This window comes from Diadema antillarum, unplaced genomic scaffold (assembly GCF_040938485.1).
Source record: "Diadema antillarum isolate AM-2024a unplaced genomic scaffold, OU_Dant_1.0 seq00000538_RagTag, whole genome shotgun sequence".
NCBI classification, from domain to species: Eukaryota; Metazoa; Echinodermata; class Echinoidea; order Diadematoida; family Diadematidae; genus Diadema; species Diadema antillarum.
This window is the reverse complement of record NW_027271486.1, coordinates 612,060-633,102: the sequence shown is the minus strand read 5'-3', so window position 1 is coordinate 633,102 and position 21,043 is coordinate 612,060. Positions and strand designations below refer to the sequence as shown.

At 38.6% G+C, this 21,043-nt stretch overlaps 1 protein-coding gene across 1 annotated transcript; it reads left to right on the top strand.

The window, feature by feature from the left end:
• Positions 1-89: 89 nt before the first annotated feature.
• On the top strand, positions 90-19,219 carry LOC139734650 (trifunctional enzyme subunit beta, mitochondrial-like). The gene is made up of 14 exons (XM_071645438.1): positions 90-251; positions 3,882-4,017; positions 4,720-4,764; positions 5,768-5,799; positions 6,619-6,686; positions 7,450-7,537; positions 8,041-8,162; positions 9,230-9,298; positions 10,071-10,163; positions 13,153-13,365; positions 14,046-14,173; positions 15,206-15,368; positions 15,772-15,936; positions 16,860-19,219. Exons 1-14 carry the CDS (start codon positions 179-181, stop codon positions 16,893-16,895), a joined length of 1,431 nt encoding a protein of 476 aa, XP_071501539.1. The 5' UTR covers positions 90-178; the 3' UTR covers positions 16,896-19,219.
• The last annotated feature ends 1,824 nt before the right edge of the window (positions 19,220-21,043 follow it).

Genomic DNA, 21,043 nt, shown 5'->3' with positions numbered 1-21,043 from the left:
TGCTGGTTGGGTGTACGTAGTGTTGTGGACACACGTACTGTACGTATACGCAGAGCATTGGCAATACGTGTATTACAGATTGGCAAGTCGCCGGCCGGTTCGGTTTGCATGCAGTGTGAAGAAACAACAAGAAGTGCTGCGACACAGTGACCTGAAATTTACCTGATAATCCACAACCATGGCATCTCTTATGCTCAATTCTCTCCGGCTTTCAAGTCTTCTGTCTTCAACTGGAAACCAGCTTGCATACAGTGAGTTTTGGTAATATGAATGAGTGGAAATCAGGTTGCAATTAATCGCTGTAGACAGTGTTACAAAGTCAAATCAAGGTCAATCGCTTGGTGCAAAATTTGCAAGTTATGAATGATTGTGTAGTGTGACAGTTAGCAATGGTAAGAGTTTAGAATCCCTCTAACAACTACTAGTAACATAGTGAGGGCTCGGCGACGGCGCGGCCTACTGCAGGTCAAAGTCTGAACTTGTAGTGAAAGGGCAGAGCTATGGCCATGGGCAAGGAAGAAGATACACTAAAGAGGCCTAAGAGTAAGACCAGATACAATTACTAGAGGCTAGGGCAGCCTCTTTCATTTGGCTTGAGCCTTGACAAATAAGCACTAAAAACAGCAAAGAATGAAATTCACATGTAAGGGCCTAACGTTAAGACTCAAACGTCTCAAGAGCCTACAAGTACGTGTGTACTGGGTACTGCCTAGCCTGCTGTAGCCAGGTCCATGCAGGGATCATAAAAGTGATGAACATTGATTCACGAAGTGAAGAGCATTCTCAATCTCGAGTCGAGTCATAACGTTACTTCTTTTCATTCTTTAATACAATTTTTGTTACTTGTTTTGTTTTGATTTTCTTCACGCGAGTTATTTCTTTTGTTGTGTTTTGTTTTTTCTTAAATCCGGCTGGACGGCTCGTCCAAGAAAGGCAACATAACATTAACAACCCAAAACTGTGGATTCAAAAAGGTCGTCAGACATTCACATCGCATGTAACCCGCACCGCGAATCGGAGATCAGCTGGGGCGACGGATTTTCATTGCTCTCAAAAGACATTCCTATACCTAATTCACCTTTTCTACTAAGCACAAATTTTATTCTACCATACTAATCCATAGATATGTAGAGTTATAACAGGTGACAAAACCACTTTTAATGAGAGAATGTTTTTTATTTCGAATGGATTTTAGGTGGCAGATTAACAAAATTTTTCAAATGCCGATGATGCACAATGCATCCTTCATTGAAGTGTGTGTATGACACCTGCACTACAATTTGTAAATAGGTGGCGCGCTATGGGGGGCGTACTAATTCAGTGCCTACTAATTCAGTGCCTATCGTTAGTTTGCAAACCTGGGAGTGCATAGGGAATACACGCAAGTGGCGACTATACATCTGTACAGTAATTGACGTTTAAATAGGCCTACAAATGTATAATGCATAATTAGGAAAATCAATCATACAGCTGTACTTCTGCGAGCAGCAAGAATACATAGCTTGTTTAGGCTGCTGGTGTAAGGATTTGGTGTCTTATACACAATGGCTTTGCTTACAAAATTCAATACTAAGGTCTATCAGAATTTGATTCATTTTAAATTCGAATACATGCAGATGTACAATGTAGGCCTAGCTCAAATGTTGAAAAATTTTGCTGTGCAAAATTTGATTTCTCCATTAGTCCCTTTCTGTCAAAGTGATTTTTCTTGATTGACAATTTGGTCCTTGGTAAACCCTTCTGTAGTTTAGTACTAATACTACAACTGTATGTGGTGCGTCACTAGTACTTGAATTGGAACCTGCGCGCAGATACATGATGTACCTGTGCACAGCCACAGGTTCCAAATCCTTATGTAGTTCATTAGAATACCATGGACTGGTTAACGTATGATGGACTGAATCAAGAAAAATCATTAATGGACAGAAAGGGACTATTGGAAAAAAACACTTACATGTGCAGCATGAGTTGTCAACAATTGAACTAGGATAGCTACATCTGTACACATCTTTACGTATCACATTCAAAGTAGTAATCAAATGGTGATGTTGAATTTCACGAGCGAAGCTATACAAAGCCTTGATTTCTGGCAAGCTTTGCGTTTTAAATAATGGACGTATGCCAAGCGCCTGATAGCGCCGCTGCCAATGACTAACTACATGGTTTACATACACACGCTGTAGTTTGAAAAAAAAAATACAAATGCAGAAAAATTGAGATAATGGGCTGTATGTCAAACAGGGCGGGGGGGGGGGGGGGGGGGTTGGGGTGGAATCAGCCGTCATTATGCTGTCTGTTAGGGTTAACACACTACCAGGTAGAAGTTTGATCAACTCTATCTATGCTCTTGAACCTTGCTATTGAGTATGTTATCTGGTGTGTACAGTGTGTGTGTACCATTATCTTCTCTAAGTGACTCTCATTGGTGAAGGTCACCTTGTAAAATTCAGACTCTGAGCCGGCACAAGTGAACCACATTACGCTGTCTGTCAAACATGACTTGTAGTGATTTCCTGGGCTGGGGACCAGGGTAAAAATATTTTGCTTGCTGTGTGGAAGACTGTAGGGTGGCAGTTGTGCATTAGTCAGGGGCCTTGGAACGTTATTTTTTCTTTTAATTGGGGGGGGGGGGGGGGGGGCTCAGTGGGCTGTGGACCTCCTTCACATGGAGAACAGGGAGGGGGAACCATTTCAGAAGTTCATAGGTGTTGCATGTGTTTGCTATTATCATCATTATATTAGCAATTATTTACACTGTATAATTATTGTTATTGTTATTATTATTATTATTATTATTATTATTATTATTATGCTTATTATTATTATTATTTAATTATTATAATGATTAGTAGTAGTAGTAGTAGTAGTAGTAGTAGTAGTAGTAGTAGTAGACAGTATTCGTTTTTCCATTTTTTTCTTTTACAATGAAGATACACGTGTACATAAGAGTTAGGGGGCTGCAGCAGGCCCCCAGTTCCATACCCCTTGCTAGCATTGTGAAACTACTTCCATTGCAGTACAACATATTTGTGCATACATACCATCACTTTTATATTCATGCCAATTTCTTTATGTATTGGGTTTGTACATGTAAACTTACATAATTTCTGTTCATAATAATAATATTGATAATGCTAATGATAACAATAATTAATAATAATAATAATAATAATAATAATAATAATAATAATAATAATAATAATAATAATAATGTTAATAATGATAATTTAGAAAAAAGTCTTTGAAAAGGCAAACCACTTTAAGTTACATGTACAATGTAAGTTAGTGGCCACCCCCCCCCCCCATATTACAGAACTGCAATGTAAAAGGTTGAGGTGGTACAGTTGGACTAGATATACTCTACACTGTTTGTACTTAAATGTGTGTCTGCTGCAGTGGGATAAGGTTTACCAACACACTTCATGTTTTGTTCTCTGAAGGATCTTTTCTTTGTATTTCATGCTGTTTGCGTAGCTGTTGGTGAGATAAGAAAGAAAGAAATGTAGAGCTACACAACATGAAAATTAAGCCCTGGTTCTGCATTTTGTCTGCACCTGATTTTATCTCTTGAGAAAGGAAAATTACAATGATTTCTGTCCATGATGTCAATTCATTTGCTATGTTACTGTACAACTGTAGTGTAGATCCCATTTGTGTGTGTGTATGTGGGGGAGGAGGGAGAGGAGGGGCATTTTAAAACAAAGGAAAGCCATCTTTGAAACTCATAAATTGTATAGATTAGGTATGAACTGCTATGGTTGTTACACAATTTGTTTTAAGTGTTTGGCCACACTGAACAACACATTATTGATGCTATGACAATGCTCAGGCCTACCTAATTATTATGCATTTAATGATGTTAACCATATTTCCATCAATAGATGGCGCCAGAGCCCTCAGTACAAGTTGCAGGCATGAGGCGGCAGCTGCAAAGAAGAAGTCACTTGCCAAGCAGAATGTCAAGAATATTGTGCTCGTGGAAGGAGTCAGGACACCATTTCTTATGTCTGGAACTGAGTGAGTGCTATGTGTTATATTCTTAAGATTTTGCCAACAACACTCACAATCTAAATATACACAAATTAAAGCCACACATGAATACATGCATGTACATGTATGCCCTTTAAGAACAAGCTCAAAATATTTCATTCTGGCTTTACAATTACAATGTATTTCAGAACGCATTCTTCACTGTTTTGTAGGCTGTACAGTGTAACCATGTATTGCGGCTGCTATTCAAAGTATTTTAGTGTGTGATATGAAAAATCCAATTACTGTTGCAGTAATTCAGTTCTCTTCCCAGCCCCCTTCAAAGGAAAACAAAAAGACAAAACAAAAAACAGTATTTGTATAAAGTGATGAAAAAAAAATAATGGTGATGAGGAATGGAAGAAACATTCATATGATATAAACTTTGTCATTTGTATCAGAAAAGGACAATACACTATTGTATGCTCGTTTTCAATCTAAAAAACTGTACTCCTTCATGTTTGATGAAGTTTTCTTCTTTTTTTTTTTTTTGATGTTACAGGATTGCTTTTCAGCCATACTAACTACTGTAATATGATAATTTTTGTGGCATGAAATTGGGTAGTGTAGACAAGAACTGTAGCTTGCATTTTAACTTTGCAAATCTTGGCTCTCGTTCTACTGTAACCATCTTATCCCTTTACAAGCTTGTTGCCAATTATTCATTCTATTCTGTTTGTGTTTGCACAGCTACAAAGACCTGATGCCTCATGACTTGCAGAGAGAAGCGATGAAGTGAGTACAATGTGGTGCTAGTATGCATCAGCTATGGAGCTTTATTGTTTTAATACTGGTAGTTGGATATAAAGTACATGTACACAAATGTATAGTCTTGACATAATCTGTATATTTCATATTGTTGCTGGGGCAGCAAGCCCTCATATAGTATGTAGTCCCACTTTTATGCCTTCATTTTGGGTTGGAGCTACTTATTTTGGCAATACACCAGTGTGCCAAGCCATGCTGAGGAGTCCAGCTGGAAGTGAACACTGACTTTAATGCCATCCTCACTCTCTAAAATTTGGGAAAATGGATACAACCTGACATGATCCCAATCACAAACCCTTACATTTTTGCCAGCATAACAATCATGTATTGTAATTGGATAAAATCTGGTTTTGTTTTGTTTTTTGCTTTAAATGTTTTTCATGCACGATGTTCCTGTTGCACTGTGTGTTGACCACACCCCCTATTTGAAGAGTCTCCCTGTCTATACTGATGTGCAATTTATACATGGGTTGGCAACACACAGTGTGTGGTACTTTAAAGGGTTCGTACAGTTCTGGTCGAGGTGAGGATTTAGCTTTTAACGTTTTGAGAGATATTCAGAAACCACTCTATGAGATGTCAAAGAGCATGCAGTTCTTAGGGGTATCAAAAGTTTATTTGATGAAAATTGGTTTTGAAATGGCTGAGATATCCAAAAACAAGGTGAAACAAAGAGATCCTAATAAAGTTGTGGCATGTCGCCTTTTATTATTAGCACTATTTTGGATATCTCATCCATTTGAAAACCAATTTTCATCAAATAAACATTGAATCCATCTTAAGATTACATGCTCTTTCATATTTCATAAGAGGCTTTTCATTATCTCACTTAGGAATGTTCAAAACATGAATCCCCACCTCAACCAGTACTGCACAGTCCCTTTAATTGTGTTTCAGGTAAGTGCAAAGTTATTGATCTGTAATTAATTGTATCTAATGTAGTTGTCTTGGATCTTGATTATCCACACAGGGGCCTATTGGAAAAGACGGGAATCCCAAAAGGTAAAACTATCTATGGGTTTTGAGGGCTTGCCCCTCTGCCAGCATGTACTCTACCATGACTTCATCTAGATCAAAGGAAGACATATCTGTTATACCTCGTGTTATATCTTCTTAAGACAGAAAGTGAAATGCAGATTAGAAAGAATTCTTCCCTGTACTTTGCCACTGATTATCCCACTACCAGGCAAGATCTATTGAGTGCCTCAACTTCTACGCTATCTCAATCCCCTTGGTCAGCAATTCGTATGAGTGTTGGCAATGTTGATTTTTTAAAAGATGTACATTTTGTGATGTATAAAAAGTACAAAGCCATTTCACAGGGCATGCTGCCTAAGCCTCCGACCTGATACCTCAGTTGGTAGTCTGCCTGAAATTACTCTGAACAAACAATAGAGTAGACTGTAGAATGTATACCAGAAAATGACATGTTGTGCATAGCTTTTTGTAGAACATGTACCAGTAGTATGTTTCTGTGATGTGGATTTTTTTTTTAATGAGAAATTTTACTGATGTGTAGATGTTACAATATGGACATATTCCAAGAACTACATGTACCATGATCATTGATTGGAAAATACAAGTGCAGCATTTTCCTTCATTTCTTCATTTTCTTCAAATTCCTTCATTTCTTGAATAAAATGCCATATGCGAGAATACAGATATGAGGAACAGCACAAATGTACATTGAATATGACTGACTGTATTTGCAGTTAGCATGTTAATTAACAGGTGCCTGAAAATGGAGATTTGGGGACAGAGGAATGGGCAAACATTCACTAAAGTCACACAGCATTTAATTCTTTCGTTCTCTGCTCTCAGACGCTGTTGACCACATCATTGTTGGGACAGTTATCCAGGAGGTGAAGACGAGTAACGTTGCAAGAGAGGTAAGAGGCTCTTGGAATCGCCCAATGCATCATACTTGAAAGTGCCACATAGATGTACATATTGTAATTGTGCTTTGCTCTCCACTTATCCTGACACCGAATCTGGTATTAGTAGTCAGAGAAGGGTCAAAGTTCATATTAGCCAGATGACTGCTATGTTTCATATCCACTGACATACTCTCATGCATGTGTGCCCTTATAAAAAAAAAATAATAATAATAATAAATGAATAAATAAATAAATAAATAAATAAATAAATAATAATAATAATAATAATAATAATAATAATAATAATAATAATAATAATAATAATAATAATAATAATAATAATTAATATTATTATTATTGTTATTATTATTATTATTATCATTATTATTATTATTATTATTATTATTATAATTACTACTACTACTACTACTACTACAAATAATGATAATAATAATATGAACAGAAGGATCCATCTCATGTTTCTTATTAAAAAAAAAGAGACATAAAGCATTGTCATTTCCCAAAGTTGTGGTGTTAGTCAAAGTCGTCGTCATAATGCACGATCTAAATAAGGGTATGATGGTATGGCTTCATGGGACTGCATAGGCTTCCGCATAAACCATTACTGAATTTACTAGGAAGAAGTACATTGTACATTTGTACAACACATTCCTCTTAGTGCAGCAATCACTGCCCCCTCAGTTTAGTGCATAGTTTTGTGAATCCACTGGACATGAGAGCCGTTTCACTCACTTCTGCCGTTCTCTGTTTGCAGGCTGCACTCGAGGCAGGTTTTTCTGATCGCGTCCCAGCACACACCGTTACCATGGCGTGCATCTCATCAAACCAAGCAATCACATCAGGTAGGTAGCGAGAAACAAACAGCCAAAAATGAGTGGCTCCCTGCTTATAGTGGATGTGTGATGCAAGTTTGGCCAACAAACATAGTTTCGATGCCACCCTCTCATTGCTGACACAGTTTTCAAATTTTCTCTTTCCTCTCAGTTTTGTAGATACCACCATTTTCTTTTCTTTTTGTTCATTTCTTCTTCTTTTTTTGGGGGGGGGGGGGAGGGGAGGCTATGGAAGAAAATTCATGAAAGCTTTGGTTTCATTATGGTTGAATTCACAACTAACAGGTTGCTATCAGCCTATAAATATAATGGGATATTCAACCAAAAACATGAGTAGCACATACAATGTGTTGTCGACAACAGTTTTCATTACTTCTTACAGTTGAGTTCAGGTTTCATATTTCTGTCAGCTTTTGTAGGGGCTTCTCTTGTTCTTTGGTTGCGAATCACAGACAGGGGTCGTTTATAATGATTATTTGTTGGACTTTGCGCTCCCATTTTTCCTGGTGCAGGCATCGGTCTCTTGGCCGCTGGTCAGGCAGAGACAATCATCGCTGGGGGCGTGGATTTCATGTCGGATGCGCCTATCAGGCACAGCCGGGACATGAGGAAATTCATGATGAACCTGGGGAAGGTATTTGAGTGATATTAAGAGCCTGATTAAAGGTCACCCCTGTATGATGTAAAGACTTTTACATTTTGAACAAGTATAATTTGATTATACTGGGTACAGAGTTTCAGAATTTGTAGTCACTGGTTAGCTTGAAAGAAGGAAGTGAAATGGAGCGACAGATTGAATATGTTCAAGCAAAATCCAGGCATATGTTAGGAACACTCACCTTTTGCTCTTCAATAATAGGTCTGATAATTATATGATTGTGACTTTGTTTTGGGTTATTTATTTATTTATTTATTTATTTATTTAATTATTTATTTATTTATTTATTTATTTATTTATTTATTTATTTATTTATTTATTTATTTATTTATTTGTTTGTTTAGCATATGCAAGGTATTTCTCAGAATGCAATATACCTATCACAGAAAATTACAGATAACTCTTATTGTCCCTGATATATGTATTTCGATGAAAATTACAGAAATTGTTTATATTTAGTTGCAGTGTATTTTATTTTGCCGATCACATGAGTTATGCTAATCAGGATACTGCAAAGAAACTGGGACTTAGATAGGTATTAAAAAAAAAAAAAATGTCATAATGCCAACACAGCTGATTGACTCTTAAGGTCACATTTCAAAAGCCATGCTATTGACCGATTCTGTGACGCGCTATGTGTATTTTTGGCATGGGCGCAGCCATAGTGGGTGTCTCAGCCGACCCCCCCTTCCCATTCCCCACCCCTCTCCCTACATTAGCACGTGCGCAGAATGAAAAACTGCTTTAGCCAATGGGCGTCTCGTACTGAGTGCGCGAATGCTTGCTTAGTGCGCGAACCTTTGTTACAAGTGCGTGATAAACATGTTGCCCGGGATGGGGGAGAGCAGGGGGAGGGTCGGCTCAGACACTCACTATGGCTGCGCCCAGTGCCCATGATATGTCTGCTGCCCTCAACGAACGCGAATCGGTCAATAGCATGTTTTGTTTTAGAGCAAATTACTTATTTTTGATGTGTTTGTCTCTGGTATCTTGCCTCCCTTTCTTACTATGTGTGTGTGTGTGTGTCTGATGCCTTCACACAGGCAAAGACATTTGGAGCCAAGATGGGCCTAGCTTCCAAGTACCTGAGCCTGAAAGCACTGTCACCAGAGGTGAGACGGATGATGATAATTTTTGCATGCATCATATTCCTAGGTAGAATTCCTCCCCAGCTAATATCAAAGTGATGTGTGTCTATATGTGTGTGTTGGGCAATTATAAAAACAGTAGGAACAGGATGTTCAGTGCACTGAATACGCCAAATATTTCGCAAGGTTTTTATTTTCGCGAATTTTGTGAGTGGGGTGCTATTAGCGAAATTGAAGACATGCAAAAATATTGACTCTGATCCCGATGTGGATGTGACGTATGTGTGTACATTTCTCTGTTCTGAGACTCCATGATCGTGAATTTAACCACTCGCGAAATCGTCGAGAATTCCTGATTAGCAAAAATTTCGACTCGCGAATATATGGCATATACAGGACTTTGCTGTTGTGTGAAGGTCCCCCAGAATGACAAAATATGCTGGGTTGCTAAGTGATGCTAGTCACCTGGGTTGAACACTGAAGGATCGACATGTTTAACCTGCTCTGGCTTGTGTGTATGTGTGTGTGTGTTGGGGGGGGGGGGGGGGGGGGGGACCACTTCACCAGTTCTAAACCTGATCTGTGTTAGAAGTGACATAGGATCTCTTACAGGCTTGAGTCATGACTCCTTTACATTTTCTATGTCCTATCCGAGGGACTGATTGATTTTTAATGTCGCTCAAAAATGTAATGCACTTTCAACCAAATAGGCTCCCACTGTTGAACTTGAACGATGTATGGAAATGAAAATAAACAAACAAATAAACTGGAGTATATCTTTGATGTGTCTCAACAGCTGCCAGCTGTTGCGGAATTCTCAACGAATGAGACCATGGGCCATTCTGGTGACAGATTAGCTGCAGCTTTTGATATCTCAAGAAAAGAGCAGGTTTGTATTCTTTTGTCAGTCACACAGTCAACTTTAATCAAATGTTTTACATAGGTCTATATTAATTGTACACTTTGTTTTATTTCTTTTTCTTATTTGAGGTGGATTTATTGTATCTTTCCTGTACTGGTTCTGTCTCCTTCAATCTCTTAAATGTTATATCAGAATGTGTTCGCTTTCTGATAATGTTATAATTCCTTGTTATCACCAGATAACAATTATTTGCCATTCATTTGAAACCATTGCCTCACATTGCAAAATAAGTTCATAAGGATGGTTGATAAATATAGGTAAAGAGTTCTCTAAACACATCCAAGAGTTGTATTTACCTGTGACAGTTTTGACGACGGGCTGTCATCTTTCTCAAACGATGGGTAATTGGCAACTGATGATTTGGCGCCAATCAGCAATCACTCAGGTATGACATCCGAGTGATAGTGCCATCGTAAATGTCAGACAGTTGGTATGCACGATAGAGAGCCAGGACCTGGACAGACGCATCAGGGAGGCCATTTGGATTAAAAGAACCCCCCACAACATGAACCAGGATGGGGGTGCATACCAACTTTCTGACATATACGATGGCACTATCACTCGGATGTCACACCTGAGTGATTGCTGATTGGCGCCAAATCATCAGTTGCCAATTAGCCATTGTTTGAGAAATATGACAGCCCGTCGTCGAAACTGTCACAGGTAAATATAACTTTTGGATGTGTTTAGAGAACTCTTTGCCTACATTGCCTAACTTTGAAAAGATGTTTTGTAGACCTACATGTACAATGCATTAGGAATATAATGCAGTATAGCACAGGCATACCAGTTGCCATTTCTCATTCTTTTTACATTTTGTTTTGTTTTGTTTTGTTTTTGTTGTTTTCTTTTTTTTTGGGGGGGGGGGGGGTAGGGGTTTGGAGCTGGTTTCCCTACTCTATTACCTATTCTTATCAACAAAAAAGGTCTGGTAAGTAATGATAGCAAATCAAATCTGAATTTTGCTGAAGAGTTGTGCATACTTAGTCTATGATTTTTCCATATCTCTTTCCTGTTGTTGTCCCCGCCGAACGAGTTCGAGCAGGGGACTATGAAACGGGCTCCGTACGTGTGTGTGTCCGTGTGTCCGTCCGTCCGTGTGTCCGTCCGTCCGTCCGTGTGTCCGTGTGTCCGTGTGTGCGTCCGTGTGTGATCAAAATCTTCAATTTGCTACTTCTCTGTCATTTATGAGCCAATTTTGATTCTGTTTGCTTTATATGATAGCACTACATGGGAGCTTTGAAACTTCTACACAGAATTTCAGTCGTGACCTTTGACCTTGACCTTTGACCTATATTGTACATTTTGCTACAAAATGCTACTCCTTCGCCATTTCTAACCCGATTTCGATTCCGTTTGCTTTATATGATGGCACTAGGTGAGGGCTTCAAAACTTCTACACAGAATTTTGACCTTTGACTTCTTTGACCTTTGACCTTGATTTTTGACCTATATTGTACATTTTGCTACAAAATGCTACTCCTTCGCCATTTCTAACCCGATTTCGATTCCGTTTGCTTTATGTGATGGCACTAGGTGAGGGCTTCAAAACTTCTACACAGAATTTTGACCTTTGCCTTCTTTGACCTTTGACCTTGATTTTTGACCTGTATTGTACATTTTGCTACAAAATGCTACTCCTTCGCCATTTCTAACCCGATTTCGATTCCGTTTGCTTTATGTGATGGCACTAGGTGAGGGCTTCAAAACTTCCACACAGAATTTTGACCTTTGCCTTCTTTGACCTTTGACCTTGATTTTTGACCTATATTGTACATTTTGCTACAAAATGCTACTCCTTCGCCATTTCTAACCCGATTTCGATTCCGTTTGCTTTATGTGATGGCACTAGGTGAGGGCTTCAAAACTTCTACACAGAATTTTGACCTTTGCCTTCTTTGACCTTTGACCTTGATTTTTGACCTGTATTGTACATTGGCTACAAAATGCTACTCCTTCACCATTTCTAACCTGATTTCGATTCCGTTTGCTTTATGTGATGGCACTAGGTGAGGGCTTCAAAACTTTACACAGAATTTTGACCTTTGACTTCTTTGACCTTTGACCTTGATTTTTGACCTGTATTGTACATTGGCTATAAAATGCTACTCCTTCGCCATTTCTAACCCGATTACGATTCCGTTTGCTTTATGTGATGGCACTAGGTGAGGGCTTCAAAACTTTTACACAGAATTTTGACCTTTGCCTTCTTTGACCTTTGACCTTGATTTTTGACCTGTATTGTACATTTTGCTACAAAATGCTACTCCTTCGCCATTTCTAACCCGATTTCGATTCCGTTTGCTTTATGTGATGGCACTAGGTGAGGGCTTCAAAACTTCCACACAGAATTTTGACCTTTGCCTTCTTTGACCTTTGACGTTGATTTTTGACCTATATTGTACATTTTGCTACAAAATGCTACTCCTTCGCCATTTCTAACCCGATTTCGATTCCGTTTGCTTTATGTGATGGCACTAGGTGAGGGCTTCAAAACTTCTACACAGAATTTTGACTTTGCCTTCTTTGACCTTTGACCTTGATTTTTGACCTGTATTGTACATTGGCTACAAAATGCTACTCCTTCACCATTTCTAACCTGATTTCGATTCCGTTTGCTTTATGTGATGGCACTAGGTGAGGGCTTCAAAACTTTACACAGAATTTTGACCTTTGACCTTTGACCTTGATTTTTGACCTGTATTGTACATTGGCTATAAAATGCTACTCCTTCGCCATTTCTAACCCGATTTCGATTCCGTTTGCTTTATGTGATGGCACTAGGTGAGGGCTTCAAAACTTTTACACAGAATTTTGACCTTTGACTTCTTTGACCTTTGACCTTGATTTTTTACCTATATTGCACATTTTGCTACAAAATGCTACTTCCGGCGGGGACATATATTACGCACCGCGTAATTTCTACTTTTCCTTGTTTGTCATTGTCACGTGTTAGGATGATTACAGCAGGCGCTCCCACGGCCTGGCCGACAAGGCAACAAAGGACGGCTTGCTGTCCGACAGGCTGAACGTCCGCGTGCCGAAAACGGGCAAGGTGGTTGACAGGGACAACGGTATCCGTGTGTCGACCGAGGAGCAGATGGCCCGCCTCAAGCCAGCATTCATTAAGCCCCATGGCACCATCACTGCTGCCAATGCCTCTTACCTGGTAAGATATCATAAAAGTATTTTTATTTATTATTTTACTCTTTACACAGCAATTCTGGCAGTGACATAGACTTTTCTTTTTATCATATAAGTTATTATTATTGTTATTATCATTATTAACTTTTATTTTTACATGTTGGCAGAAAAAGATAGTGCTTTATCTGATTATGGGTAGAGTAAGATTGATAGATGCCCTTCAAAAATTCTCTTTTGAGATTATTGGAGGTTAACTATACTTTGCAAATTAACTCAATGAACATAAAAGTGGGGTGTACCAGGTGTCAAAGCAACAGGGGTTACTGTATATACTACAGACTGTGGATGAAGTGTTGCATTATTGGCACCCTGATACAGCTCTACCATCACCAAGCATCATACACAGAAGACATTCTGTACATCTCTTCATCCTCATGTTTCAGAGCCACCAAATAAATCCCATGAAGGGACTGATCATTCATAATAATGATAATAATAATTTACCATACCCTTATACTTGTATAGCACATTACAGCTTGTATCTTTTTTTATAGATGTCTCGAAGCACTAGCGGAAAAAAAAAAAAAAGGATGATTGAAACTAATCTGTGCGTTCTTGGGTTTGCCCTATTACACGTATGATGAGTATTGACAATCCCAGTTGTTGAATGGGATTTCTGATCGTTTCTTCCCCTGCCCAACCCAGACTGATGGAGCCTCAGCCTGCTTGCTGATGACAGAGGAGAAGGCCCTAGCGATGGGCTACAAGCCCAAGGCTTACCTCAGGGACTTTGTCTACGTGGCACAGGACCCCAAGGACCAACTTCTGCTGGGGTAAGTCTTTGAAATTCTGCTACTACTGCTGGTGCTACTACTAGTAGTGCTACTATCCTTGCTTCTTCTAAGACAACTGCTGCTACTACTACTACTACTTACTATTACTACAGTAACTACTTCTACTACTGCTGCTACTACTACTACTACAGCCACTTTTACTACTACTACTACTACTACTACTACTACTGCAATGTACTACTACTACTACTACTACTACTACTACTACTACTACTACTACAACTACTACTACAACTACAACTACTACTACTACTACTACTACTACTACTACTACTACTACTACTACTACTGCAATGTACTACTATTACTACTACTACTACTACTACCAGTACCAGAACCACTCCTGCTATCTCTACTTCTGCCACTACTTCTACTTGTACTACTGCTGCTGGTGCTGGTGCTGCTACTACTACTACTGCAACTACTACTACTTCTACTGCTACTACTACTACTACTACTACCACTACTACTACTGAGACTAATTGCTACTATATACCAAGTCATTACTGTCCTGATGTGACTGGCCGAATGCAAGATAAAATTCATACGTGGCAGCTACTGTAGATTTTTTTATTGGTTTCATTAAGTGAAATGGACCATGCAAAATGTAGTGGATTTTGGATTGTGGATTCATCTCACCATGGTCATCAACATGTGGTACTGTGAATATGTTCACCAATACACAAATCCAGTTGGCAAAGTTGGTCTGTATATAACATTATTGCTGGCCACTGTCTGATATGTGGACAGGAAGAAAAATAAAACTAAAAAAATTCATGAAGATAGCTCAGATCTGTGTTGGTGATTTGATGAAAGTGATGAGTGACAGGAGTAAGCAACTATGACACTATTGCAGTGGCAGAATTATTGTGGTGGACACAATGTGTTTGTGTGATGTAAATTTCTCCAAAAACCCATTATGAATGAGCAAGAGAATGACATTTTATGGAGTATCTATATTTTTGTCAGGATGTTGTTGTCTTAAACTACTGTCTTCCTTCATCTTATTAGACCCGCATACAGCATCCCCAAGGTCCTGGAGAAGGCTGGGCTCAGCATGGCTGACGTCGACGTCTTTGAGATCCACGAGGCCTTCGCCGGTCAGATCCTGGCCAACCTCAAGGCCTTGGACTCGGACTACTGGTGTCAAACGTATATGGGCAAGAAGTCAAAGGTATGAGTTCATGTAGGTCTGATGACATGAGACCTTGAGGGCACTATCACAGAACTATAATACTGTAAAACCAGAAACATCCTCGACATGAAAGAGGCCCAAAGTAACTGGTGATGTCACATCCCCTTCTCCTCATGCTCCTTCTCGTATTCTCCTATCCCCGTATTTTTCTTGCTGATCTTGTTTTTTTGAGAAGGTTAATTTTTGGTCAAGGAAGAGAAGATAATTTAGAGTGTGGAGTTGCGATCGAAAGAGGCAATGATATATCAACAATGCCCCAAATAAAAGCATGTTGTTATGTTGTATAGACCAAATAAGACATCAAATGAGTTACATATTTCACTTTTATGTCAAAAGGCTCTGTCACATGTGTGACCCTCACATTTAACTTGATGCCTTGCAGGTCGGTGCTGTTCCCATGGACAAGATGAACTTGTGGGGAGGCTCCCTGTCTATCGGTCATCCCTTTGGTGCCACTGGGGTCAGACTGGCTACCACTGCGGCCAATCGGCTGGAGAAGGAGGACGGTCAGATTGCGGTCCTTGCTGCCTGTGCTGCTGGTGGACATGTGAGTTGAACCCTGCCCTCCTTGGTTCTGAGTAGACGTGAGGCCAAATTATACAGGTCAAAGGTCAAAATATCTCTGAACTTTTGCTATCAGAATGGCATTTTCCAGCTTTACCATCATATGGGAATGTCCATTCAAAATATGGTTTGGTTTGATTTGAAAAGTATATATTATTGATAACATAATGTGATACTATTATAGGGTCAGAGGTCACTGTACTTTTTCCCCCAATGTCATTTCAGCCAGAACTACAGCTGGGAATGTACAGTGGTATTATCAGCTGCTAAGAAGGATAGAAATGACTATACAGTGACTTGCTTGACATGACAGGGTGACAGGTTAAAGGTCAAGATCGAAGATTACCGAAATATAGCATCAAATGTTATGCTTCAAGTAGAGCTCTCAACTTTGTATGTATTTGCAGGACAAATTTAGCTTTTGTAACATGAGATAGGATTCTGTCTTGAATGACTTCACAAAATTCGATTCATTCAGTACTTTGATGCAGAAAGGCAATATGCATTTGCATTAGAATATTACAATAGTGCAACGTAGGGACTATTTAAAGAGAATCAGCAGTTTAAGATATACTGTGAAGCAAGATACGTTCGCTGCATGAATTTTTTCTGAATTGGAGCCGACAGACTTTTTCGCGGCATGACATTTTCAAGAATTGAAACTGGCATTCAGTGTGTACAGCGTAGTTGGGAACTTTTGCGTGCATTTTAATTTCACGAATCTTCGCTCTCCCCAAATTCGTGAAATTAAAATGCATGCGAACATTTCTGGTTTGACAGTACCACCAGCACTCAACGTAAAAGTGCCTTTCGCAGATGATACATTTACTTTTATTTGATGTGTTTGTTATGTGCATTTTCCTACAAAAAATGAACGCTCTGATTTCTGTTTCTGTTTTCACACAGGGTCATGCCATGGTTGTGGAGAGATACCCGTCGTAAATGGAGGATCTTCCTTTCAAACCTAACACATTCAGATTTATGTAAATACAGTGAAAAATCACTATCCTCAATAATGAAATCTATTGCTTAACATTTGTAAGACAATTGTTTTGAAGCAGACGAAGAAAAACAAAAGCACAGTATAATGATTGCTGCATTGTAACTGAATTCTGAAATGGCCATAAATTTAATTTCTTTCATTTTTTTTTAAAACAAGAGGATTAGGCGTGTGATCGATGACAATTAAGTCTCACCTCAAGGAATACAAATAAAATGCATCCTTTCAAAAAGTATGCCTCACCATGAACAGGCATTCAGCATGTGGTCATAAATGCCTCTACATCGTTTGTGTGTTTTCTTGTTGGTGGGGCTACCATTTTTTTGAAAATGATTGCGCTAAACGAAGCTGGTTATAATATTTTATTTATGTGACGATGATGAGATTAGATGGAGCTACTGCTAGTATCATGTAATCTAAATAAGCACAATGTCATGCTCACTGCATGTTTTGTGTTTATATCATTGATACTACACTTGAAAGGCTTTTTTTTTATTATTATTATTATTTCAAATGTTATATGTAAAGCTTGATGGGCTGATTTTGCTACAACACACATTTCCCATAGACACTTGCCCGAGTATACTCAGGACTCATCCTAAAAGGGTTAATTGTAAACGTTCAGTAATAAGCCAGTGAAAAGTCTTCAGATAAAATTTGTCAGTTTAAATAGGATAAAATCCTGAAAGAGGACATTCTAAACTTTGAAATGGTATATGACACATCAAAATCTACTGGTCCTTATCCTTTAATAACATGTAATGAAAAATCCAACCTGTCGAAATATCCCTTTATTGTGTGAGAAACAACAGCAACAGTAAATTAAAAGTATAAGGTGTAGTGCAGAATTTCATGCAAGGTTGTCAAAAACAGTCAAACACTACATTTACTACATTTTATTGTCTGCTCACAGATCCATGATATGATAGAAAAGGGCTTACTTTTCAAAAATATCCTTAACTGCATGTCAGCCCTGTGAATGTAACAGACATGTACTGTATATACCTCTGGAAAATCAATTTTATCGTAGTAACCTTTATTGGTTCTGTGATGCATGCTAGCAGTTCTACTTCAGCCATGATATGAATCACATCCAACATGTACTGTGATCATCAGTGTGGATGTAAACTTTGTCAGAGCCACAAAGATTCAAATAGAGGTGTACGTCTTCCCCACTCCCTGTTGACATGTAATACAGATGAACTTGTGTCATGCAATCATAATCTTCAGTTGTTGTGTACACAATGAATGCATAGACATGTACAAACGTTGTACATACAGAGTTTTGTGCCTCGGTAGCTCATCACAATCCTGAAATAATTGTGAATTTGTGTCACTCAGGCTGGCATTTTGGGAGTGAACCTTAAGCTAACCAGCAGTTTGTGGATTTTGCATCCTTAAGTGTACACAAAGTAGTTGCCTACCCAGTTCTCCTACATCTGTGTCTTGTTCAGAAACTGATTTAAGCTAGCAATTTTGAAGATACAAAATGTAGTAGTAGTTTATGGTCAATTATCTGCATGTATTTCTGTTGTAGCTACAGTGTAAGGTAGCTGCAAGCATCTCAAATCGGCGCCAAGCTTGTTATGAAAAGGAGTCACGAGTTTAAATAACGAGACTGTTGAGCTCCCGAAAATAGGGGCAGCCTGCTACATCCTTATTTATTTGCAATATACACGTATTAGCAGGTAATGATTTCCTTGCAGTCAATGGCACGACCTTGCATACACTGTAGGTTCAGCTGTTGCATCATCTAGTTTTATGACATGATAGGCCTACATAAGAATTAAACTATAATACCATTGCTAATGTATAGATGTAGCTTCATATAAACTGATTCCTATTGTGAATGTTAGAAAGGACTTCTTGGCAAATTCATACACGTTTTGTATGGCAAGGAGTGAAATTTGTCACAGGCATCTATTTATGTTTTTTGGTTTGATGTGTTATTATTTCATATTTGGAGGTAATGGGGCAAGGAGGTTTCTCCTGCTTGCGTAACAACCGGATATTGAAAGAGAGTTATCTTTGCATAATGTATTAACCGCATGTAACATATGAGAAATTTTTACTTGTATTCCAAGACATTTCTGGTCACTCACATCTGATTCAAGTTTTCAGATTTGTCTCATACATGTATTATGCAATGTGTCGACCAAAAAAAAAGAAAGAAGAAATAAATGGATTCTTTGTGTTGTATTTTAGTTGTATACACTAAGTCAAAGTTGAATTAAAATTAACTGAGGCCTAAAGAGTTTCAGTACAAGCAGAGTATCAGCCGACTGTTTTACTTTTACATCTGTTGACAGATTTTACTAAGTTTTCAGAAATGTGTTTTCATTCCTGTGTGCATGAGTGTGTGTGAGCAGTACATTCACTTGTGTCTGTGATTATGCGATGACCTTGCAAAAGTTGTGATGTTATTTTGCACCATGTTCCATTTTAACATATCAAAATAGAGCAAAATCATACACAGAGAATACTGCAAGTCCCATCAGATCTTAATTACGACAGTCGCACATGTTTTCACCAGATGCATACAAATCGGAAGACGCAATGATATAATTTCACAGCTCTATCTTTGGCAGGAATGCAAGAACATTGTTTAAAATATTTTAAATGATGTTAGAGCTACAGCAACTCCCTCTAAAGTATTCACCTTTGATACATAATTATGTAGATGGCCATTGCAAAACTGCAACGACTTATGCAGATGATACATCTCATTTAGTGATTGGTTGCATGGTTAACAGAATAAAAATTAAAAGTGTGATAATCTTGTGAAAATTTGTATTCAGCTCAGTGGAGGACTCGTGACTTCATAATATCACCATCATCATTCCCAGTAAATTGGGTCTATGTATTTGCGACTTATACCGTTGTATCACCGATTTGAGAAAAACAGGAGGGGGAGGGGGATTTACAGTTACCCGATATTAACAAAAACCCATACCATTTACGTGCTCTCGTCTAATTCAGTATATTCATTACTCCTTTCCGGACGGGTTCAAAAGTCCAGGCTGTGCGGTTGCCATGGCAATGAACGTGACATAGTATACCATCTTGTGGTAGGAACCCGACTGGGGAGCCCGAGTAACCCCGCCTTCTCCCCCATCTCCCTCTCCATCCCTCCCTCCTCTCTCATTTCTCTCTTGCTCCCTTGCTTTATCCACTCCCACTCTTGGTTCCCAATCTCCCCCTCTCCCTGTCTCCCCTTATTCTCTTTACCTACCATACAATTGTACCTCTTCCTGCCCCTCTCGATTGTCTTTTCTTAGAAGAATATATAGGGCTGGTCACGTAGTTAGAAATTGACTCTTCCATCTCAAGATATGGAGGTCCATAAAAGTTAATGCAATATTTAGAATTATGATATCAAAAGTAATTAGTTTTTTTGAAAACGTATTTCAAGTATTATGGGAATACAACACAGTCATGTACAGTACGATGTGCTTCACTTAATTGACTCCACAACCCTCAAATTGTAGTATCCACCCTCTAATTAGCAACATGTTATACCGTCTATGTCATCTTACATAATTTGGGTCAAACATTCCTCATATTTGTTTCTGCTCCGTAAAGAGAGAGAGAGAGAGAGAGAGAGAGAGAGAGAGAGAGAGAGAGAGAGGATCTGTTAAGCACCCAAGCTCCTAAAAGTACCAGCATCTTTTGTGACATTTCAGGCCAGCCATTTCCACTTAATTCTATTTGTCATTATTTTTGGAATGTAGGCCTATATAATTTGTATGTGTTTGACTGCTTCGGAGCTGTATTAAAGGACGGATGATATTTTGTTGTATACTTCGAGTACGTGCTATTTTATCGCATTGAAAGAGTTGTTTTATAATATGAGATTACACTTTACTCATTCCTAGAGGAGCTAAGCTCATTATGTGCTTTAACTTCAAAACCGACACTTTGGTAATTTGACATGTACAGCCATCTGTTCATTTGTTCAGTGTTGCCGCGTCGAGCCTGATGCTTCGAGTAATTGATACTTCAACTGCTTGATTTTCAATAATGAAAGTCATACTTTGGATTTCTCTAATAATCAAGTGATATTGTCATGACAATCAAATACACTCAGCAA